At 31.3% G+C, this 25,163-nt stretch overlaps 4 protein-coding genes and 1 non-coding gene across 7 annotated transcripts; 3 read left to right on the plus strand and 2 right to left on the minus strand.

The window, feature by feature from the left end:
- The first annotated feature begins 4,663 nt into the window (after window positions 1-4,663).
- On the plus strand, window positions 4,664-4,736 carry TRNAK-CUU. Its single transcript has one exon. It is a non-coding gene; the product is annotated as a tRNA-Lys (tRNA).
- A 29-nt stretch (window positions 4,737-4,765) lies between these two features.
- Window positions 4,766-6,731, minus strand: LOC106440845 (protein DETOXIFICATION 56-like). The gene has a single exon (XM_013882610.3). It carries the CDS (start codon window positions 6,421-6,423, stop codon window positions 4,909-4,911), a length of 1,515 nt encoding a protein of 504 aa, XP_013738064.1. The 5' UTR covers window positions 6,424-6,731; the 3' UTR covers window positions 4,766-4,908.
- Window positions 6,732-16,780: 10,049 nt separating this feature from the next.
- On the plus strand, window positions 16,781-18,762 carry LOC106374325 (AT-hook motif nuclear-localized protein 24-like). The gene has a single exon (XM_013814385.3). It carries the CDS (start codon window positions 17,438-17,440, stop codon window positions 18,416-18,418), a length of 981 nt encoding a protein of 326 aa, XP_013669839.1. The 5' UTR covers window positions 16,781-17,437; the 3' UTR covers window positions 18,419-18,762.
- Window positions 18,763-21,035: 2,273 nt separating this feature from the next.
- LOC106440837 (ycf49-like protein) lies at window positions 21,036-22,426 on the minus strand. Its single transcript, XM_013882602.3, has 4 exons — window positions 22,006-22,426; window positions 21,736-21,814; window positions 21,578-21,646; window positions 21,036-21,472 (listed from the first exon to the last, which is right to left on the minus strand). The coding sequence occupies exons 1-4, from the start codon at window positions 22,317-22,319 to the stop codon at window positions 21,359-21,361; spliced, it is 576 nt and encodes a 191-aa protein (XP_013738056.2). The 5' UTR covers window positions 22,320-22,426; the 3' UTR covers window positions 21,036-21,358.
- Window positions 22,427-23,241: 815 nt separating this feature from the next.
- On the plus strand, window positions 23,242-24,974 carry LOC106440809. Of its 3 annotated transcripts, none has more exons than XM_048740900.1 (5): window positions 23,243-23,332; window positions 23,365-23,689; window positions 23,807-24,043; window positions 24,190-24,407; window positions 24,485-24,974. In XM_048740900.1, exons 2-5 carry the CDS (start codon window positions 23,417-23,419, stop codon window positions 24,666-24,668), a joined length of 912 nt encoding a protein of 303 aa, XP_048596857.1. In that variant the 5' UTR covers window positions 23,243-23,332; window positions 23,365-23,416; the 3' UTR covers window positions 24,669-24,974. The 3 variants fall into 3 exon arrangements, with proteins under 3 accessions (XP_013738020.2, XP_048596857.1, XP_013738029.2); XM_013882575.3 differs by having other exon boundaries at window positions 23,247-23,689; window positions 24,485-24,677; window positions 24,731-24,974; XM_013882566.3 differs by having other exon boundaries at window positions 23,242-23,689.
- The last annotated feature ends 189 nt before the right edge of the window (window positions 24,975-25,163 follow it).

Genomic DNA, 25,163 nt, shown 5'->3' on the forward strand with positions numbered 1-25,163 from the left:
ACCAAAGCTGTTAAAAGTCTCACATTCAAATTTTGTGATTCATAATTTAAAATTGTTGTTATGTTAAAATACAAATGATTACAAAATCATATAAGTAATAAGTCTAATTTAATTAATTATCAAGATTAGAAGATATATATATATATATTGTTTTAAATTAAAATATATAAATATTTTAATTTTGAAATTTACTTTGAACAATTTTTTTTGATAAAAGCTTTCAATAGATCACATTGACAACTTAATTTTTTTAAAAATATAAATGACTAAAACTATTAACCCCATATTGAAAATTTTGTTATCAATAATTTAAATTTTTTGCTTTAAAGATACACATGATCAGTAAAACCATATGAGTAGAAACATCATTTAATAGACATTAATATTAAAAATATACTATGTATATTAATATTATTAACATTTATTTATATATTCTATCAAATAGAAAAAAATATTCAATATATATTTATTATTTCATAACATGTAAAAATACATAATACATAAAATTAAGTTGATATATAATGTTCATTCCGCGTTTCGCACAAGACGCGGATCTTAACCTAGTATAAAATAAAGGGAATAACACATTCAGTTATAATTCTTCAAACATGTTGATTTGAGTCATTGGTTGTTCGTGATGAAAGGGACGTTGACCCATAAAAATGATATATATATATATATAGTTTCAGCTCAAACTATATATTATACAAAATAGTTTAAACATAAAAAATAAATATTTTAAGAATCTTAAAGATATATATATATATGAAATAATTTGAAAATTTTGTTTTATCAGAAATGTTAGGAATTCATGTCTTAATAATACTAGATATAGATGTAATTTTAAAATTATGTGTATGCAATTTTTTGAATAACAATAAATTTTATATATCATCAAAAAATCATGAAACCAATAATATTTGATTTGATAAAAAATGTTAGAATCTATTAATCAATCTAATTTTTTAAAATTATTTGTTTTGGTTCTTATGCTGCTATGGTTCTAGTTTGTTATATTTTTGCTTTATATGATTTCATGTGATGTGCTTAAATAGAATTAAGAATTGAAGTTCAGATAACAGAAGATTTTGATAGAATTATAGAATTATTAACATTCGAACTTTTTGAATGACAATGTATTTGATACGTCATTAAAAAACCATTAAAATGACAGTTCATCACTTCTCAATAGTCGGACTCGCAGAAATAAAAATAAAATAGGGAATTTGCGGTGTAACTATATGATTATGTTTTGTTCATATTTATAATTCCATTCACATCTGATACTACTAAGTAATTAGTTTATTTAAAAATGTAGGCTGGAATTGAGAAAAGTATGAATAAAAGAATATTAAATGTCAAAGACATTTCAAAGATAAGAGTGTGGCGTGGGACGACATCTTGGCTTGTAAGTTCAGACATTTGAATCGGCTAATTTCTTATAATCTATCTACTTTTCTTAATAGTTGACTCGCAAATTTAGAGATTTTGACATCTTCTAATTAATTGTATTATAACTATAACATATTTAGTTCTTATATATCATTGATTAATTGTTAAGACATATTATATTACAGCTGTAACCAACATATTCTCTTAAAAATTAAAGAGAATATATATAAAAGGTATTCTCGAGAGAAGATGAATTTTTATGATTATGAACTTAACCTAATTAGGTTTACAGCGACAACTAACTACCTGATCACGAACTTATACCAAAATTAGTGAGTATAGTCTTTGTATTTTTATTCCTAATATTAAAATTTCTTAAAATTTATTCAGATTTTAGATAGGTGCAACAACTAATTAATCTCTAGATTTCTTAGGATCTCTACAGACTATAGTTCCACACTTCCACTTATATAATTAGAAAATAAAATATTACATATTCTACAGATTTAATATTCCAATCTTAAAGGGATGCTCCAATCAATTAAAGGCATGTTTGACTCATGTTCGATTGACGACCAGCATACTGGTAAAATAATGATGTCGTTTTTGTTATTATTTAAATATCTATAACATTTTGCCATTTATGTTATGTAATTGAATTTCTCCGCTGATTTAGGTGTAAGAATAAATAAAATTTATTAATTTATTTTGTCACTTATCATATATATGCATGCTATTTTCACCGCTTCCGCCGTTCTACCAGTATAGTATATGTATTTTTATTTTTAAGTTCAAATATGTTCATATATATAAAAAAGAAAGAGTCCAATTCAAAAACCGACTTTTGACATTTCGCAAAATAATGATATTATCTAGTGCATGTGTATGTTAACTAAAACTAAACTTTATAAATTAATTAATAAACGTTGACAAAAGTTAGTAAAATCAAAAGTAATGCTAACTCGAATGACCTGAGACCTGAGTGCGTATCTACTACCAGTACATCGATCTGTATAACGATAAATGTGGTCGTGCAGGTAAAATGATGACAAATTCACCAGTAAATAATCGAGAAACAACCTCCTCAATTAAGTTAAGCTTTAACTCCTACATTGAATTTGATCGCAATCGCACTATACTCTCCCTCAGATATGTGTTTCCTGTTCACATGGCACTCGCGCACAAGACGCATGCAATCAACCTTTTTAGGTTCTTTGTCTACCAAAACACCAAGAACAATACAATTGTACTCCAATAATTTTGCTGTATTGGTAAATGTATTTATTTTGTTTGGTAAAATTCCGTTCTTTCCAATCAACAAAAACATTGTTTGAAATAGTTGAAAAATAGTTCTCGTGATAAACTGATAGATGATAATCAATGAAGCCAAAACCACTTACCTATTCGTTCGGTGCTATCTTTAAGTTAATTAACTTAATATATTAGTAATTTTCAACATAAGTAATATTTTATTTTATCTGAATTAACTGTATCTATACTATTATTTGCGAAATAAATTTTCGGAATCGAGTTCTCACATTAAAAGTTAAAGTGGTTAATATCATTTATACCCTTAATGAATAAAATGTATAAATAAATTAAAAAATAAAAACGAAATTTTAATTTATTTGATTAGATAATTGATTAAAATTAATAATAGTAAGAATTATCCAAAATCTGAAAATATAATTTAAAAAGAGATAATTTATATATATATATATATATAATGTATTTGTTATCTGAAAAAATCTTTTAGTGAGAAGTTAAAAACATAATTATATAACTAAATATTAATAAAATAAAATTCTTAATTATATAGTTAAAAATAGAATATTGAATTATCCAAAATCTAAAAATATAATTTAAAAAGGATGATTTATATATATGTATATATATATTGTATTGTTATCTGAAAAAGTCTTTTAGTAAAAAGTTAAAAAACATAAATTATATAATTAAAAATAGAATATTGAGTTATTTTAAGATTTATTTTAGTATAATGAATATAGTGTACAAATAACTTTTCAAAAATTTATGCATGAAAACATTTTTCACAATAATGTTTTGTCCATTTCCAAATGTCCACGTATTTATTTCACTGAAATAATTAATTGGTTGAGAGGGCTAAATTTAATTTAACATATGCAATTCAAATATCTATTTGGAAATATAACTTCTTCAACATTATTATTTTTAACAAAGCTAGTGCACAAAAAAAATATTTATTTTCTTAAAAGTTATCTAAAATATTTATATAAATGTCAATTTTATTTAACCTGGAGTCTACTTTTATCGTAATTAACAAAATGAATAATGTTTTAGTTCTCCAATTTTCATGAGTTCATTGTGTTACTCAAAACTTTTGTCATATATTTTCTTAAGAATTCTTTAGATAATAATTTTGATATGTATATTAACCATTATCTATTTGTTTTTAATTGTTCTTTATTTTAATTCTCGAAATAAAAATAATCTAGGTTTAGCTAGGATATTAGTGCTTTAGAGTTGAATAAAAATCTTGAATTCATGAGTTTTACTCTTTCCAAAATTGATAGAAAACTTGTTTCGGGGGACAAGAATAAAAGAGATAAGAAGTCATATAATCATTTTTTAAACGGGTTAAAGGAGACCTGGTTAGAACATGATTATTGGGAGTTCTTATATGGGGTTCTTAGTGGAATATAAGAACTCGTCTCTTAACTTTTAACTAAAAAAGTTAAATCGGTTCTTAAAATAATTATTTAAGAATCTTTTCTGAATTTTTTTAGTTAAAAGTTAAGAGGTGGATTCTTATATTTCTCTAAAAACTTCACCATAAAAACCTCCAATAATCATGCTCTTAGGTTTCTCACTTGCTTGTAAGGCTGTAACCAGAAAATATTAAATGGGCCTCCAAAATTTATAGAAAATTGAAGCTTATTGAATGAGAAAGTCACCTGATATGAAACAATAACGTTTTGTTGTTTTTCATCATGCTCATTGGTCTCTATTCATTTTTTTTCTCTGTTATCCACACGAAACACACAAAAAGGGCAGATTATTCTACTGTGTGGTTTCAGCCAAATGGTATCATGCTTGACAGAGTTGTGTGAAGATTCCTAAAAGGCACTTTGATTCTTTATATGTCAATCAAAAAATTGAAACCAGGTTTAGTTTCACTTAATCTTACTTGTATGTATAGCTTAGAATAAGATTCCTCTCGGAAAGCAATCTTGATCTGTTAAGGTGATTTAGATTATTTGATTGAACAATATTTATATCTAACCACCAAGCCCGTCTAGCTCAGTTGGTAGAGCGCAAGGCTCTTAACCTTGTGGTCGTGGGTTCGAGCCCCACGGTGGGCGTTTCTTTTTTATCTTTACTCGACATAACCTTTTGTTTCTCAAATGAAATCCTTAAATTCAAAGTTTAAATACAATTGCTCGAAACTAGATCTCTACCAAGAAGATACATGTAATAGTGTCTCCTTGAACTTATTATAACATATTTAAGACATCATGCTACTTCTCACATTTGTTATGAGATCCTATCTTGTCTTGAATCTTGCGGAGTCTCTTCTTCCTCTGTGTTACACGTTAGAATCTTTGCTTTACCCGCCTCTTTCTCCCAATCAATCCTTGCAATAAAGATGAGCAATATCAATAAACAGACGAAGGCTCCAACCAAAAAACCTAACAAGAACCCTTCAACCCCTAGTTTAGCTTTAAACGCCAAACTCGTCCCCAAGGGCAAAGCCAATAGGTAGAACCCACCAAGATTCGCATACATTCCAAGCGACGGCTTTGCTGTTGCACGAACAATATCTCCACAAACGAATAACGGGAAGCATATAACTTCAAAGACCGCCATTATCAACATCAAATTCTTCACACTGTTTATGATCATTACGTCATGGTGAGCGTACAAAGACCCCCAAACACCTCTACATGCTATCATCACTAAACCTCCAATGCATCCCGAGACAACAGCCACAGCTAGCGTAGTGTAAGCTGCTCTATAAGCTCCTTTGGGATTATTTGCGCCGAGCTCATTAGACACTCGTGTAGCCACGCACGTGCCTAAAGAGAGCGTCACAGCGTAAAGCAAGTAATCGAAGTTGAAAACTATGATCAAAGCCGATACAGATTCCACCGGGTTTGGTAACCTCCCCGCTAATAGGACCAAGATCTCGTAGCACCACCACTCGAGGCACACGGTGAGACAACACGGTCCACTAAGCTTGAGTAGCTTAAGCCAGTCTTGAGCATTTTGGTCCAACCATCCACCTTCTTTCCATTTGTTCTCTTTCAATCCCTCAGAGACTATCACATAACCGGTTAAAAGAACCACGATGATAAGATCGGTTATCCAAACCGCCATTGCAACTCCTTCCATTCCCTTTGCTCTAGAGAGGAAGATGTTGATGGGGATGTGTAGAGAAGTGGCTGCAGCTGTGGTGTACATAATGGGGAGCGTAACGCCTTGTGAGCTTAGATAAGCCTTAAGGGGACAAAGCAAAGAGAGTACTGGCAAATCAGGAAGGAGGTAAACGAGATATCTCTTGGCTATGAAGGAGATTTCTTCTTTCAGACCAAAGGCAATAAGGATCTTGTGAACATTGAGCCACAAGAGAGATATGGGGATAGAGATCAAGAGAAGCAAGAGCACTGCCATCAAAAGGGTTTTATGGAGAAGCTTGAAATTCTTGGCTCCAAAAGCTTGGCCACAAATAGGTTCCATTGTTGCTGAAATTCCATATAAAACAGCAAAGCCAGTAACGTTTGCAAAGGAAAAACCTAATGAACCTCCGGCTAGGTTAACCTTACCTTGATGTCCAAGAAAGACAGATGTAGTGGTTATCTTACCGAACCACAACAAGTTCATAACCACCAATGGTAAACCAATTCTCATTTGAAGCTTGAGCTCATGAACAATGCTCTGCGTCAAGGTTTTTGATCGACACCCTTCGGGTACTTTCGGTTCAGAAGTCTTTGAAGAACATCCTTCACAGACTTCTGGATCAAATGACTCTAACTTTGATGTTTTTGACATTTTTTTGGATATACCAAAAGGACAGTTTGGTGAGAGGGAAGCTAATAAGTGAACTAAAAAAGGTAAAAAACTTAAAGAAGTGTCAGCTAATTTTTTGGCCTGGTTTTTAGAGTTGCATAGAGAACTGGTAGGTGAGAAATGGTTATATGGTTGCGTGGAGGACTAAGCATGGTTTGCTGAGAGGCAGCAACTCAATGAAGAGATTTTCTGGAGGATAAGTTTTGTAACGGGGGCAGAAGCAGACGTGGAACAACTTGGTTGGTTTCCTATAGTTCTCAGTGCATTGAATGATGAATCCATATTAGAGTCCCATTTGCACTTTTTGTTTGTTTTCCTCTGCTTTTAGTTTTTTTTTTAAATATGCATTTATAATATTTTACATATTTATACTCCTTTCATTTCATATTAGTGTCATTTTAGTTTTTAAAATTTATTTTATTATAAACGTTTGTATTACATTTTCAAGGCAAATATTAAATATCTTTTCAGTTTTTACAATTACTTTTAGCTCATTAATTAACAAAATCAAGTAAATTAATGTATTAAATAGGAAAAAAAAACAGAAATTAATCATTTTTTAATATGTGTGCAAAAACCTTAAATGACACTTATAATGAAATAAATGGAGTACTAATATTCTTTAAGATTTTCTAATCCTAATTCTGAAATTCTATGATCAACATATATATATATATATATATATATATATATACTGCACGGGTTGATCTCTAATTAATATTGATAGAATTTAGCAAAATATCAGATCTGTCTCACTAATACTGATAGATACTCCTTCCGTTTTTTAATTCCGTTTTTTAATATAAGTCGTTTTAGAATTGTGCACATAGATTAAGAAATCATTAATTTTTTATATTTTATAAACAAAAACATCATTAATTATTTACCTAACCACAAATCAACCAATAATAAAATAGAAGGTATATTATCATTGGTCATATAACATTAAATGTTAATAAATTTTACATAGAAAACCGAAAACGTCATATAATTTGGAAAATAAAAATTTATCTAAAATGACTTATATTAAAAAATGGAGGAAGTACTATTCATTCCATTTCACAAAGAGTGTCAATTAAAAAATTTCTCGCATATTTTAAAAAATATTGAAATGCATTTATGTTTTTATTAATTAAATATGTTTAACCAATAATAGTTTAGATAAATAAATTTATTAATTAAATCAATGATGTTCACAATTAATATTCAGCTGAAAGTAAATATAAAATGTATTAAAATTCTAAAACGATATTTTTATGTAGCAAGAAAATAGTAAAGTGACATTTTTTGAAAAAAAACTGAATATAATTTTTATATTTCCTATAAGTTTAATAAAATAAATGAGCACAAAAATAACAAACGACGAGGAATAAATTAATGAGAAGACATTAGGCAAAAATATTGGAAAGAGGATATGTGCCCTTGGCTTTCTATTTTCCTTTTCGTAAAAGCAACAAATAATTGCATAATGCATAGTTGTCCAACGAAAACATCATTAATTTAACTAATACACAAAAAAAAATTATGGATAGTGTTCAACTTTTATTTTGGTGCTTTTCAAAAAGAGGTTCGATTGGTAAGATATTTGGTGAGGTGATAAGAATTTTCGTTGTCTATACTTTAAGCTAGAGTACAACAGACTGAATTTGGTTTGTTCAAAAACCTAAACTAACTATCCTAATTAACTCTCACTAGTTGGTCAAGACCATATATTTTGATCATGCCATTTAAATTATTTAGGATCATTTTAGAAATTTATATGTAATTTTGAGTATCTTTCTTTTCTCAAAAAAATCAAATAAATTTGAGTATCTTTCTAACATATATTTCCAAAATATAATTTGTTCAAATGAATAGTTCATATATAGCCCCAGCCATAGACCATACATGTAACTTTTAACTTACTAGTGCTGTTTCCTTTTTTAAAAGCAAATCATCACTTTTATAGTTTCTTCGACTGGAGTATATACAGGGTGGAGCCAGTGTGCACTGAGGGGGTCAATTGACCCATGTCAATTTTTGCAAAAAAAGAAAGATTTACTTGTGTTTCTAAAGAAAAATCTGATGAATTGACCTCAGCAAAATATATTTGTTATCAAATTGACCCTTCTAACTAAAATTCTGCCTCCGCCACTGATCATATATATATATATATATATATATATATATCTTTTTATCAAGGCTAAATAGGATAACTAATAAGACGATTGTTACATAAAGAGCACAAAATACTGAAAATGGAATCTGGTACTATGATCTTAAGAGTTGATCACTCAACATATTATTCTTGTATGCATGACCAGTTCTGGGCAAAACCTGATGAAACATTCTTTTAAGACCCTTGATTTTTTTTTGAAAAATATGAATATAAATCTCTAAATTTGTCAAAAGCTCCCAAAAAACGTTTTATGATTGAAATCTTTATTAAGTTGTTTACGACCTCGAAAATCTCAGGATCGACACTTCATGCAGGAGTGCAACTTCAATTGAAACATTTCCTCAAAAGGATAATTATGAAAGTTGAAAAGGACAATTAAGAAATAATGATTGTTTCTGATACGTTTATAGTTTTATTCGTTGTTGCAAATGACAAATCAATAAATTGGTCTAAGAGCACCATTAACCCTAAAACTCCATTCGGGGTTCTTATATTTTTATTTTTATTTTTATTTTATTTTTATTTTTTTTTAAATTAAAATTAAAAACGAACCAATTGCGGACCGCTACGTGTCAGTGAGGTTCGCGAACAGTACAAGAACCCTACTAAACTCACCTCTTACAGAAGAGAAGGAAGAAGTGGTTTTTAACAAAATTGTGAGATCTAATTCTTAAGAACCCACTTAAAAAGTGGGTATAATCATGTTCTAAAATCTATTGGACTACAAGTGCCTATTCTTTTGTCCCGGCCCATACAATTTTATTGAGTATTTCGACGGATTAAGAAAATGTGATGCCGCTGAATTGTATTGAGTATTTCTTGAGTATTTATTGCACATGTAGAAAATGTCCCGGCCCATACAATTTTATTGAGTATTTCAATGGTATCCCACTCTTTTCAGTATATTGAGCTAATTTGCTCAAAATTATTTCATGGTTATCTATTTCGTTTTCCAGGAAAGATGTTTTTAAAAATATGAGTAAAGAATGAGTAATGATTAAAGAATTACAATGTATCTTCGGATAAGTACTGTATCTGGGAAAGCAAAACTTGATTAGAAAAATACATGTCTTCATATATTTTAGGTTATCTTGCGAATAAGTATTATAGTAATATTCTTAAGAAGAGATAATTAAGTATAAAATTGTTGTTTGGCAGAACTAAGACAAATGCTGTCCGGATACAATCTGATGAGCCAATAGCAAGAGAGAGAGAGAGAGAGAGAGAGAGAGAGAGAGAGAGAGAGAGAGAGAGAGAGAGAGAGAGAGAGAGAGAGAGAGAGAGAGAGAGAGAGAGAGAGAGAGAGAGAGAGGGAGAGGGAGAGAGAGAGGGAGAGAGAGATTAGCATTCAGTATATATATTTTAAGAATATTTAATTGAATTTGACCCTTGATGAGCTCCTTAAAAGTTGGACGATTAACTTATACTACTATTTATTGCACATACCTAGTTTTTAGTCTAAGCCTTTAAGGTGGTTGTTATTTAGAGCATCTCCAAAATCTATATATATAAAGAAATGTTCGCCTCTCTCCCGTGAAGCCACGTCATCAATTCGTGCGTTCTGGGAGTGACACGTGTCCCATTTTATATTTAGTGCCAAAATAAATGAATGCAGTTAAGGGTAATTGAACCCAGCACCTCTAACACTGGTAATTTCTCTTAGAACCATTAGGCTAAAGTCACTTTTTATAAATATGTGGCCGCGAAAATACTTATTATCGTGTCAGCTGGAAGCCCATGCTTCTTCTGATTGTGGCCAGGACCGACACTGAACTGACGTCAAGATGAAGATCGTGAAGTTAAAAACTTTGCTCCAAACAGTTTTGCAATATTTCCAACTTTTATAACTTGATGCATATAATATATATCAAAATACATTTGTTGTACACGCTTTTATTAGTTTTACTTTTAAAAGAAGGTATTTACAATTATAAATGTTTTGTGCCAGTGAAGTAATGGTTGAAAAATCTCTTTACATATGTCATTTTAAAATAACACCCAACTTCTATATATAGTCAATACATATGTCCATGTTATATTCTAGACTAAATATTTTCTCTTTTAAAAATATAGAAAACAATTTTTTTAGTCTACAAGCAAATGTTGTAGAGCAAGTATGCATTATACAAAATAATATATATTTAAAATCCATACACAAAAACATAAAAGTTGTTATAGGTCTCTTTCTGACACATGCACACTCCACTATGAATAAGAATTAAAAAAAAAACAGTATTGTCATCAAACTTTATCACAAATCCACATTTGTACATCTATAATTATGAGTTGGACAATTAGTTAATTTGATACAATACCAAAGCAATAATAATCGAAAAACAACTATACCACCGCATACTAATAAGTAAGACATAACAGATAACCAAATTCTTGAATCTTAAAACAAATTTCAACTCGAGCATTTAGTGAATATCAAATTAACTAATATCCCGCCCGTAGGGCGGGCCGACCCTAGTATATTATATAACTTCGAATATGAAGTTTTTTACTATGCAAAAAGGAATTTAACAAATTTGAAGTTTCATATTTTTATTTGTATTTTGGTCCTTACAATTACACATCACATTTATAATTCATAAATATTTTTTTGTTTATTATTTTAATCCTTATAAAAATTATATTTCATAAATATTTTATATTTTGTTTACAAAATTTAAGTTTACACAAAAAATTAGATAAAACTTTAAACGAAGATTTAAAATATTTAAAACTAGATTTAGATAACAAAAATATACAAAAGAAACTTAACAAAAAAAACCTTTCAAAATTACATGAAAACATAACTAGTACACAAAATTAAATATTACAACAACACTAATAGTAAGGTCAGGTTGTTGTCGTTGTTGTTGTTGTTCATGATGTCTTTTCGTATAATTTTTTCTCGTTCATATTCAATATATTCACGAGTATTAATATCATCGATAAAAGTTAGTCTTTTAATATTTTATGTTTCTTTTTTACTTTTTTGTTCTGATCTAATGTATTTACAAGTATTAATATCTTTCGATCTCTAATCTACAAATTAAAAATGAGGAGAGCTATTTTTACTTCGAAATGCACTAGTAGATCATATATGCATTACGAAAATCACTTTATGGAATAATATGGTATTTTGCTTGAAGTTTAATATTAATTAAGTTATAATGTTTAAAATTTTATATTTTAATATAATATTTTATTAATTAATATTGTTGTAATATGTTTATACATGTGCTAGTTATTTGCAAAAGTTTTATGAATTCAAATTAGTTATGACAAATATAAGGACCATATTATAAAATGCAAATAGTTTTGAAGTTAAGTTTGAAGTTTTGATTTTAGAGAACAACACCTTTAAACTTCAAATATAGAGTTTTGGAAACTTCAAAATAGAGTTCATTTTTGGAGATGTTCTTATACTCCAAAAGAAACTCTATAACTTCAAATGTAGAGTATTTTTATTTTCCAAAAAGCAAATTCAAAACTTTAAATTTGAAGTTTTATCCTTTTATTTGCATCTTGATCCATATAATTAATTGTATGTCACATTTATGATTCTTAAGTATTTTCTCATTCATAGTTTTAATCTTTAAAACTTTTGTAGATTTTAAATATTTTAAATTCAAATTTTACACATAATTTAAAAAATAAAATAAAATAAGATTTATAATATTTAAAAGTAGAATTAGACAACAAGAAATATTACAAAAGAAACTTAATAGAAATTGTTTAAAGAAGATACATGAAGACATAAATATTACAACAACACTAATAGTCTAGTAAATTTTCTCCGGAACTTTTAAAATATTTTCTAACCAAATTTTAAGTAACCAAAAATGAAGCATTAAGAAAATAATTTTATGAAATAATATGGTATTTTGCTTGTAGTTTAATATTTAATTATGTATTTTTATTTATAATTTCATATTTTAATATAAGATTAATTAATATTACTATAATATTTTTATATATGTGCTACTTATCTATAAAAGTTTTATGGATTTATATTAATTATGACAAATATAAAGAACATAATGTAAATTACAAATAATTTTGAAGTTTTGCTTTTAAAGAAAAACACCTTGAAACTTTAAATATAGAATTTGCAAAACTCTAAAGCATAAATCTTAGAGCAAAAAAATATAAAGCGGTAATCTAAATGAAATTGCAGGTTATCTTTCCGACATCACAAACTTTGCTGTTCTCTTCTCTTTGTTATCTTTTACCTTTAATCCGTACACAATAATCTGTTTATTTGTTGTTGTAACAAAGACTATAATCAAACTTTGTTCTTCGTCTACTCTTGTTTGAGTTTTATGAAATAAAATCGTTGACCAAAATAAAAAAGTTTGACCAAAAAAATAAATAAAACAGAAGCCAAACCAAATAGTACAAACTATTACATGATAGATTTGGTTCACTTCGGTATAACTGTTTCTTCCTAAATTAAATCTAACAATAAAAACCACAAAACAAACACAAAAATTAACAGCATATCAGCCGGGTACGTAATCACCTCAAAACACACACAGACATATAAAATCCAATAATTAAACCCAATATTATACAAGTATCATTAGTATTGTTTCTTTTTTTTTGTGCACCCATTAGTATTGTTTCTTCAAGTATAAGTATTTGATCAGGTTTCTTAGACTAGTACTTTAACAGAACCTCACTATTAATTATCCCATGTTTAGAGCAGTATCAATTTCGAAACAAAGGATACATATAAATTTTCATATTTTAGTGGTGATCCCATGTTTTCAACTCAAAAGAATGTGATTGTATATATAAAATGTGTCTATATAATATGAGACCCAGCAGAGATAAATACTCCTAAATAATGATATACCCTTAAATCATGTGAGGTTTCTTTTGAGCTTTAGTTTGTCGTTTGCTTAATTTGTCTCCAACTAGGCCGTCTTAATGGTCCCCAAAGCACCCACTTAATCATTAATTAACCCACATGTCTCCCCCTAAATTTGACATTAATCTTCATCTTCAACTCTCCGGATCTCAAAATATCAAAATACACAATCAGAAAAAAAAAAAAATATCAACCTAAGAATTGTCTTCCGAAAAAGTTGCTGATTTATTCAGGATGCTTAACTATATATTACATATAAATGATGTAACATTTACTTAACGTTATAGAGTTCGAAAATTTACTTAGACGTGGGTAGCCATAAACTGGGTTTATTAGAAAAGTTGCAAGATGTGATTTGCGCAATTAGGTGTCATCCACGTGAGACTTTCATTTAATTTTTATTAATTAGCTTAATTTACTAACTTTAACTCAATCTGATTTGCGCAATTAGGTGTCTTCCACAATGAAAAACATAGCAATGGATTTGTAGCTTAGAAATACTATAGAATAATATGTGCTTTGACAAATATCACAAATTTCTATTTTGATGGTAATTTTGAACACCAAACAAGAAAAGTCCTAAAAATTCTATGCTTTTTCTTACGACAATTTATGCAAGTAAATATGTTGTAGCGTATTAAAACAATTTATACAAGTAAATATGTTGTAGCGTATTAAAACTAGCTAGTCAACTGGGGTATAGGATAATGGTACTACTGGTAACCAAATTAAACAATAACCAAAGCATTTATGTATATACTACGAGTATACTTAAAAAAAAAACATGCCAAGAGTATTATGTTAAAATCGTTTAACAAATGTTCATGCCCATGGTTGCTACTTATGTAATAAATTATTGAAAACCTAAAATAATTTAATTAACCAATCAATTAATAGTCCGTATAATTAGGGATTGAAAGCAAAGCTGTCCTTTTCTCTTTTGAGAGCTCGTGATTCGAACTTTGGTTTGATAAGTTCCATGCCTTTTGATATTAAATAAAATAAGCCAGCTGACCTCATTTCCCAATAATCTTATTGATTTTGGTAATGGATGGCATCAATAATCGTTAACCAACCATCTAATTATTGGAATAATTATAGAATATGAAAACTAAGTACATATCTTTGTTACCGGTACTTCTTCTGTTTCATAATAAATATCGTTTAAAATTTCTGCACACGAATTAAGAAAATTGTTTAAAAAAAATTGTTTTTACTCATATTTAATAATCTCTTTGTTTCATAATATGTGTCATTTAAGGTTTTTGCACACATAATAAGAAAATTATTAATTTTTTTTGTTTTACCCCTATTTAATACAATTTTGTTTGGTTTTATTAATTAATGAATTGAAAATAAGGGTAAAAATTAAAAATATGTTTAAATTATGCATTAGAAATGTAAAATAATATTTATATTGAAACAAAATTTAAAATCTAAAACGACACTTAATATGAAACGGAGAGAATACAATTTTTGTTTGATTTTATTAATTAATGAATTGAAAATAAAGATAAAAATTGGAAAATCTGCATTGGAAATGTAAAACAATATTTATATTGAAACAAAATTTAAAAGCTAAAACAACATTTAATATAAAGCAGAGGGACTATACGTTAAGTGTTTAATTAATAATTACTTTCGTCCAATTGTGTTTTTTTTTTGGGGTACACGTTCACATTTGTTCTACACAATCTGTAAATAACGTACATACTACTATATAGCTAACTAGGTTTCATTCATTTTTTTTTTGTAAAAGGCTTCCTAGGTTTCATTCATGCTTCCGTTATAACTGAATCAATTGAGAAAGTCAACGATGCGTAAATGTATGGAGCACTTTAGTTTGGTGAACATGCTTATAAATACCAACATGATACACCTCGGTTACTACATTAGTATCGCACACTCTCGGCTTTACCGGTCCATCACGTTTAAGAACCTGAGCTGAAACCCAAGATATAAAGTAACCGAGATATTTGCGCATTTACGTTCTGAAACTCCAAGTTGTAAACACCACACCAAACACACATGGATTTGGTTTTGGGAATCTTGCTTATTATTACTGGTTGATATAGATCGGAAAATTTTCTCATGTAAAAAGAAAAGAGTGGGAGGAGAAGGGCACGTGGAGCATAAGAGAGCCGACAAAGAGCATCTCTTTCAGACTTTGGAGTTTGTGTCTATCTCTCTGCCAACAGTTCATGCGATGCCTCTCCTCTCTTTATCTTCGTCTTCGTTTCTTTTACTCTCTCTCTCTGGTTTTGGAATTGTCAGCGATATCTTCGCGTCTTCTTGTTATTTCACTCACTCCAATGCGTAGTCTCTATCTATATACATATGTGCGTGTATTCACAATTTCAATTTAAGAAAAAGATAAAGTTTTCACATATTTCTGTAAAAATACCTTTAGATCTAGATGATATTGACAACTGGATCGTTTGACTATCAACTAAGTAAAGTCTACATTTTTATATATATACCAGTTTCTATTCAACGCACAACACTGGATATTATAACCGTGATGATCGACAAGTAGTAAAGTAACATTGTTGATGCGGCTATTTTCTTCCGGACATTTTGAAGTATTAAGATAATTAATATTCATCAACACAAGGACATTTCATTATCTATCACCAATAAAAGTCAATCATATGCTAACAGACTCTTTCCAACATATAACAATAGGTGATTGATAGTTGTTGTACTTATCATTGGAATGAGCTAGTTATAAGATTGTTTATTATAGGTATATAGTATACACTAATCAGGTAACAATAATTAATAATTATATAACCAACACATGCAATAATGTAGAAGGTGTACTCAATGAATCATTTGTCATGATTTGTGTTAATATGGCGAATCCCAAATCATTTAATCATCGGTTTTAGAGTACATATAAAATTTTAAATGTCTTTTAAGTGATACCAACTAATTCCTGCCTGATAATTAAAAGGTTTGAACCCTTGTATCTTTTTCATCCAAGTTCTAACATATATTCCCTTTGTTTCGAAAGGACCCTAGAAAAATCATTTTTTTTAAAAAAATACATTTTTACCTTTTCAATGTATTATTTAGTGGTAAATTGTAAATTTCAAAAAAGTTATTGTGTTTATTGAATTTCTGTTGAATAAAAGTTGTGCAAATAATTAACTACAAAACAATGTATTCATAATCAAAATTTTATATGTTTTTATGAATATACGTGAAAACTCTAAAACTTACATCTTTTTAACACATAAGATGTATATATGTAAGGTAGGCGTCATGTTAATTGTAATGGCTAATGGAACTTGATACTCATATATTTGTTAATGATTTGAACTAACTGATTGAAACAACAACCACTCGCTGCCAACATTACTTGCCGATCTATTAAAATTCATAATAATTCGAGGGATCACAATCTTTTCAATCCAAACAGTGCATCATTTTTTGTCCTATCGAATTTTGATCGGTTGGATAATTACTATGTGAAGAAATTTAACGGTTTAGTACAAAAGAGCGAGGAAGTGGGACCAAAAACACTGCCCATACATAGAAGGAATGAAGTCACAGTGAAAATTCATAAGCACAATAATAACAAAAGTCTCATATATTTATTTAACCCTAGCTTGCCAATCACAACCCAAAGCTAGAGTCTCTCACACACACCTCAATTAGTTTAAACAAAAACCCTTTTTAACTTTCCAAATTTCACTTCATCCAACTCACAAGAGAGAGAGAGGTTAGCTACAGCAAAAGTAGGTAGAGAGAAGAGAGAGAAGCCCTACAAAACTAGAAGGAATAAGAGACGAAGATGAAGAAGCTCCAGCTTGGATTTCGTTGTGCATCATTACTACTCTCTTCCTTCTAGTTTCAGACAGCAAAACAAGACAAAAAGTAAGGTCAACTTCAAGATCTGGGAGCTCTTAGATCCATAAGTAGTCTCTTCTTTTTCTTGATCTAGTTTCCACACCATCGAATCATAGAATATGGATCCAGTGCAATCTCATGGATCACAAAGCTCACTCCCTCCTACTTTCCACTCAAGAGACTTCCAGTTACATCTTCAACAACAGCAACAGCAACAAGAGTTCTTCCTCCATCACCACCAGCAACAAAGAAACCAACCCGACCAAGATGATCACCAAGGAGGAGGACGACTAAACAGGCAAATCAAGATGGATCGTGAAGAGACAAGCGACAACATGGACAACATGGCTAACAACAGTGGTAGCGAAGGTAAGGACATGAACTTAGGAGAAGGAGGAAGCGGCGGTGGCTCAGGAGGAGATCAGATGACGAGGAGACCAAGAGGAAGACCAGCTGGATCCAAGAACAAACCAAAACCACCGATTATCATCACGCGGGACAGCGCAAACGCGCTTCGTACCCACGTGATGGAGATCGGTGACGGCTGCGATCTAGTCGAGAGCGTGGCGACTTTCGCACGGAGACGCCAGCGCGGCGTTTGCGTTATGAGCGGTACTGGAAACGTCATGAACGTCACCATACGTCAGCCTGGATCCCCATCTCCTGGCTCAGTCGTTAGCCTTCACGGAAGGTTCGAGATTCTTTCTCTCTCTGGCTCTTTCCTCCCTCCTCCGGCTCCTCCTAATGCCACCGGATTGAGCGTTTACCTCGCTGGAGGACAAGGACAGGTTGTTGGAGGAAGCGTGGTCGGTCCTTTGCTATGTGCTGGTCCTGTGGTGGTTATGGCCGCGTCTTTTAGTAATGCGGCGTACGAGAGACTCCCGTTAGAGGAAGATGAGATGCAAACACCGGTTCACGGAGGAGGAGGAGGAGGAGGATCAATGGAGCCACCGCCGATGATGGGAGGACCAATGCCACATCAGCAACAAGCTATGTCGGCTCATCAAGGGTTACCACCTAATCTTCTTGGTCCGACTCATCAAGGATTACCACAACATGATAATCAGTCTTATTGGTCAACGGGACGACCACCCTATTGATCATATTACACATTACCTTATGGTCGTAGCTAAGTTATATGTAAATTTATAGCTAGCTAACGAAGAGTGATCACGAGCTTATGAACAAATAAGACTATGAATTTGGTCGAGGATTATGTGGTGGATAAGGATTCGATCCAGCTTCACTAAGTCAACATATGAATCAGGTTTTTTTTTTCTCTTATTTTCTTTTTGGTTCGTTTGGTTGGTAGATCTTTCTACATTGATTTGAGTAACATTTTAGTTGTTTCTTGGTTTATTTTGATGAATTTTCATTTCTAGTTTGAATTTGCTATGTGTTGTTGGTTCTAAGTTTGGCTTATTCTTATCAACATTTTATGATGTTTTTCGACTGTTCTTATTGTTCTTTAATTTTTTGTTTTGTTAATGGGTGACAATTCTTATAGTTCGTAACATATTCTCAATTTGAAACTATTCAGACACAAGATCTAGTTTAACAGGCTGTGGCATATTTCCGCAGTCTTAGAGTTAAGTAGATGGTTTGTGTTGATTCAGTAGTACTGTCTACGTCAAAGGATATGTTATAAGAGCATGAGCATCAGTGAACCCCCCTTTGGGGTTCACCTTCTTAATTTTTTATTATTAAAGTTTTTCTTTTTTTCATTTTGATTTTTTTTAAAAAAAAAAAAAAAAAAAAAATTGACCAATCGCGGGCCGCCACGTGTCGTGGGGCCCGCGCTACAGTGATGAACTTTAGGAGAGAGGGTATCATGCAGAAGAGGTGAGAAGGGGTGAGTTCATCACTTTTGCTTTTTTTAATATTTTTTTTTTCTCGTAAAACGTGTGAACCTCCCTCTTGAACCTCTAATGCTCTTGCTCTAAAGTTCAAGGAAGTTTCCTAAACTAGAAAGGCACTTATGTTGGTAACCATTACTGGTATGATGAAATGATTAAGTTTATCTGTAAGTAGAAATGTTTCATAATGAGAGGTTTTCATCTCATCCTTAATCATTACGGATATTTTATTTTATTTTATTTATTTTGCTAAAATCATCATTACGGATATCCAAATTTCAGTCAAAAGCTTATGTGGATAAGATAATAATCACCTTAATTAGTAATTGCATGATGATGGATATGTTTACACATGTCGTTTGTCGGAGTGTATATGTTTAGTTTATGGTAAGTTAAAATCACAAATATATGTAATAAAGATGTACATAAATACATAATATATTAGCAATCAGCCAATAATATGTATAAAATATCCATAATATTTTTATTTAGCTGCGTGCATTGAGCATGGATATATAAGAAAAGCTGCAATACCGGCGGCTTAAACGGGAGCTAACAATTTACGAGAAAAGTAAAGAGGTATGGGAGCTTTATGTGCATGTTCTCTCTGCATACAAAAACTTATAAGCGCACATATATGTAATACTAGATATTTGAGTGTGTGTGTGTGTATCTGTGTCAATGCTTACGTATAGATGTGTGTATATGTGGATAAGGAGATAATACATTTGTTCAAATGTTGCCTCACACGTGCGCTTGCTTGTCAATAGTCAATACCATGTTCCTTTCGGGACTACCAGCTACTTCATGTTCTTAAATGCATAGAGCATAGTATAGTCATTTATATAAGCTATAATCGTGACCAAAAAGGAGTTAAGTTTATAGGTTTCCAATTCAAAACCATTTGATTTGATAATAAATTGATTGGTTCTTTTTTTGAACTGCGAATTGATTGGTTCAAGTCATTTGAATATTAATGTTAATCCGTACAAATACAAATATCTGATGTGGATCATAAAAACGATTTTTATTATATATATCATCAGATGAAACTCTAATATAATATCTTTTCGATTTATAATGTAACATCAATTGATAATGTGTATTGATTTGAATTTTATACGACACTGGTGTTGTCCTCAACTTTCGGAAGTCCTGACTAAATAAATGTACGTATTGCTTTCTCAAAGGGACGTGCATGCTCACAACATCAATAGGGTTACATTTTAAGGTATACACTTAAAACATATATTTAACATCAAGCATATTATTTTTACAAACCATTTCATATCTTATAAGAACTCATTGTCAATGTATCTTTTTATTTGATATAGTAAAATATATTTTAGTTATATAGTCAAACAGAAGATTTCAACGCATATAATTATCAACTTGTCAAGTTTGCTTATTGGGTTAACATTAATATATACATGAGTTGAACCAATCTGTTCTTATCAAATGGTTATGAGTTAAAAACCTAAACACCTGACATTTAACTCTTACTTTTTTAGCCAAACAAGTTTGTTACTCCTTTGATGGCTATAATCTATCAAGTTTGTTACACTCGATGCTCTAAGAAAAAGAAGACACCTACCATATATATGTGGGCTTTTGGTTCGAAGTCAGGCCAGTAGTTATCTATTTAACAAAAAATTGCAGGATGATATGGGCTAAATTTACTAACATGTTGATCCAACAAGTCTCTGCACAAAAGATCAAAATCACAACACAGACCGTACCAAATTGAAATCAATTTTGAATGTGGACGTTGATTCGAAAGAGTTTAGTGTAATGGTCGTGGCATTTAAGGTTACAATTTAAATGCATGAACTTTGTGATCATCCAAGCCTAAAACCCAAAATAATGAAGTCAGGACTACATCGATTGCAGAAGAAGAATGTTTACATAATAGGTTATGAACATGAAGCACTGGCCTCACTCACCAGGATAATACAATACAATATAAAAGTATATACACACACACGCTCAAGAAACATGTTTAGTGCAATCACTCGAGATATAAAGCAAAAAGATCTTTCCGCTAATACCACATCCAAAGATCAAGTTGCTTCTCTAACACCATCACGACTCTCTCTCCAGAAAGGCTACACTCAGATTCCTGCAATAGTCAAACAGATCATTCCTTTGACCTTTATTTTAAACGCAAAGATGTGTCTTTATCCCTCACGGCTCTTCAGAGGTTTCCATTTTGGATGCAGACTTGTTGATTCGAAACGCAGCGATGCACAGAGTAATATTACCAATCACAGTTAGTGCTCCCTGAAGCGCGACCAACACCTAACAATGAAGCAAGCCCACAATCACAACATTGAGTTTAAGAGCTTAGCCCAATTCATTCATCAGTGTTTCACCAAATGAGAATAAAAGAGGTTTAATTCACACCTCAAGAGATTCAGCATTGTAAAAGAAATGCCATGTGCATGCGCAAAGAGCTCCACCAAGCAAAGGCACCTGAACAAGGAACAACACAGAAACAAAACCATCAAAATACAAGAATCAAAGAAAGTAACCTGTTTGAATAAGGTTAGAGAGGGTCTAACCATTCCCCATGAGAGACCTTTCCATGACTCGTAACCCTTTCTTTCTCCATATTTCCATACCAACGCCATCGCCGTAATCCTACAAAACATCAAACACACAAACAAAGTCTCCATCTTTTAACGCAAAGTCTCAATCTTTTGACACACGTTATCAAGAACTCGAGAAACCCACAACAGCAAACACTATCTCGTACCACTACAGATCAAAAGTTCAAATCTTTTTCTAAGATGGAAGTTGAATCAATTAGAGCAATAAAGAAGGAGACAAACCATTCGACAACGCTGGAAACATGAACAGCCCAAGTGGGTAAAGACAACGCGTTAGCCGGTTCGCTTAGCTGAAGAGAATCAACCGCCGCCATAGCAGTACTATCTGGTCCTGCCGCCATGAACGTTGCAGCCACCAGACCGGTTCCGATAAGACCCGACAGAGAAAGCGGGTCATGGGTTAGGCTAGGGATACGGAACTGACTTGTAAGAGGAGAAGGAGACGGAGAAGAAGAAGAACGAAAATGGGAGGGAAATGGGCGGAGATCGGGTTTGGCGCAGGAGAAGATAAGAGTGGAGGTTGAAGCAATCGCCATGGCTGAGATTTTGATTTTTGTTTTTGGTTTAATTTTAAACCGGGTTTTGTTATCGAACCGTCCTTTTATTGTTTTCACAAAAGACTAAAGAAAGCAAATTTTAGTACATGTGACAAAAACGGCAGTAGTAATATTAATACATGTGTTTTTGTAACAAAAATATATTTTAAAGAGGAAAATAACCAAAATGTTTTATTTAATAGAAAAAAGATCATAATATTTTAGATATATAAATGCAAATAAAATAAAATTATATAGTTTTAGATTATATGTTTTCAAATTTAAAATTTTTAACAATTTTTTTTTGAATTTTTTTTTTCAAATTTTGTTTTTGTAATTTGAAATACTTTTTGAAACTATTTTTAAAATTTTATTTTCAAATTTTTAATATTTTTTTTGATTTTATAAAATTTCAATCATTAATCCTAGATCATCGCTTTTTAACTATAAATTCTAAGGTTTGAATTAGTTGGTTTTAAGAATATAAATGTATATTTACCTTTTTAATCAAATATTTTGGTCAATTTAATTTTTAGAGTCTATATTTGTGACCAAAAAATTTATAGTGATATCATATTATATTTTTCTCATGTTAATTAAACTATTAAATTTACAAAATCACTTTTGAGACAAAATGTTATTTTTTAAATCGAAATATTTAGAAGTTAATTTCAAGATTTGGAAGAGATTACGGCATGAGGTTCAAAACTTCCATTGTTAAAAAAATGTAAATTTTAGATTGTGAAACAATAAAAAAATGTAAAATTCAAATAGTGAAAAGATAAAAAAAACATTGGGTGTTACTTTTCCTTTTCTTACAAAAAAAAATAAAATAAAAGTAAGTGATTGGTGGAAAACATGTGTAAGAGAAAGAAAGCGACTAATGTACCCGTGTAGGGTAATCGCTTACAAGCAAAGAAGAAGAAGACACAATCCCTTCTAAAGAATAAACCTTGCTCAGTTGCAAAATTGCCAAATTAATTGGCTCCGTCTCTCAATTGCATTCCTCTTCTCCGCCAAGCAAGCTCGAATTTTCCGATCACTCGATCGGAAAATCCACTCGATTGCATCTCTTTCTGTGTCTGGATTGTGTTCCGATGACGTGTCCGGAAGACGAAAAGGCGGTTCTTTTGCTGCCGACGAGACTTCAAGCCGATGACAAAGACGTCGAGAAAGGGGCTTATGTGAAACTGAGTGAGGGTCAAGAATCATCATCATCATCAGGGCAGGAAGAGAAAGAAGAAGAAGAAGTAAAGGAGGCTGCTACGTCGCCGTTTTGGTTCTGGGTCAAGCTTGCTCTTTTATTCTCTTTCCTTGCTTCCTTGGCCTTCGTTACTTACAAATGGCTCGGTCCTTTAATCATGGACAAGGTTTGTTCTTTATTACAACCCAATGCATGTCTCTTAGTTAGTGCTCATACAATAGTTCTTGCATTAGAGATCATCTATCTGTGTGTATTTTATTTGTTTTTGCTTGGGTTTTGGCAGGAGCTTATCCCAATTATAAAATGGGAGATAAGGACTTTCACACATCCAGTGTGCGGTCTTCTTGTCTTTGCATCCGTGGCTGTGTTCCCCACTATACTTCTTCCCTCTACTCCCTCCATGTGGATCGCTGGGATGACCTTTGGTTACGGCTACGGCTTTCTTCTCATTATTTCAGCTGCATCTGTTGGTGTCTCGCTTCCTTACTTCATTGGACATCTCTTCCGCCACAAAATTCAAGTAAAACCTGATCATAATTATTATTTTTTTTAAATCTCAGCTTCATTACTATAACGCTGTCAGGTTGATTATCATTGTTAATGATGAATTTGATCAATGAAGTTGCGATTTGTGCATGTTACTGAGATCTGTCTCTGATTGTATAGGGATGGTTGGAAAGATATCCTGATCAAGCAGTGGTGCTAAGAGCTGCGGGTGAAGGCAACTGGTTTCACCAGTTCCGAGCAGTGACTTTAATCCGGATTTCTCCGTTTCCTTACATTCTTTATAACTACTGTTCTGTTGCAACTCGTGTTAAGTACTGTCCTTACATCACTGGATCTCTCTTAGGCATGGTCCCTGAGATCTTTGTTGCTATCTATACGTAAGTCTGCTTTCCTATCTCTGAATAACATCTAAGCTTTTTAAGTCCCCTTTTTCACTGTTGGATCAATGTTGCAGAGGGAATCTTGTAAAGACAATAGCAGAAGCATCGTCTGCAGATAAACACGGCCTCTCGGTTACACAGATTATTCTCAACATTCTCGGCTTTTTAGGAACTGTTGCTACAACGGTTCTCATCACGAAGTATGCGAAAAGACAGCTGGAGACCATGAAGAAAGAGGAAGAAGCATTGTTGCAATAAAACCCTCACGTGAGAAACTCTTGACTTGCTTTTATCTCTTGAAACATCTCCTCCTTACACAGTTCAGGTCTGCTCCAAGATGTGAAAGAGCACTGGTTATTTTGTCCCCTTGGTTCTTCATCTCTTTAATTAACACAGCCTTCAAAAAGAAGAAGAAACTAACACCATTCTTGATTCTTAGGTGTAAGTAAGTATTGTGTACTTGTGTGGCTTTGATGTGGTGACATGAATTAAAAAAACACAAATTGTTGTTATTTGCAGTTGTATTGTGAAACGATGAAAATGAGAGAATCTTCATTTGATTTACTTCTCTTGTGTGTTTGATGCTTATAAATTAGTAGTACTTTATTATGCCTCAAATCAAATCAGATTTATTTAAAGCAAGCAAGTTTTCAGAGATCACTAATGTTTTGAATGAAACCTAAATTCCTTTGAATATATTAAATGATATGTATAGAGAAGAAGAGGAAAAAACTCATCTATTATTACTGTCAT

The sequence above is a fragment of the Brassica napus genome, chromosome A1 (assembly GCF_020379485.1).
Source record: "Brassica napus cultivar Da-Ae chromosome A1, Da-Ae, whole genome shotgun sequence".
Classification (NCBI taxonomy): Eukaryota; Viridiplantae; Streptophyta; class Magnoliopsida; order Brassicales; family Brassicaceae; genus Brassica; species Brassica napus.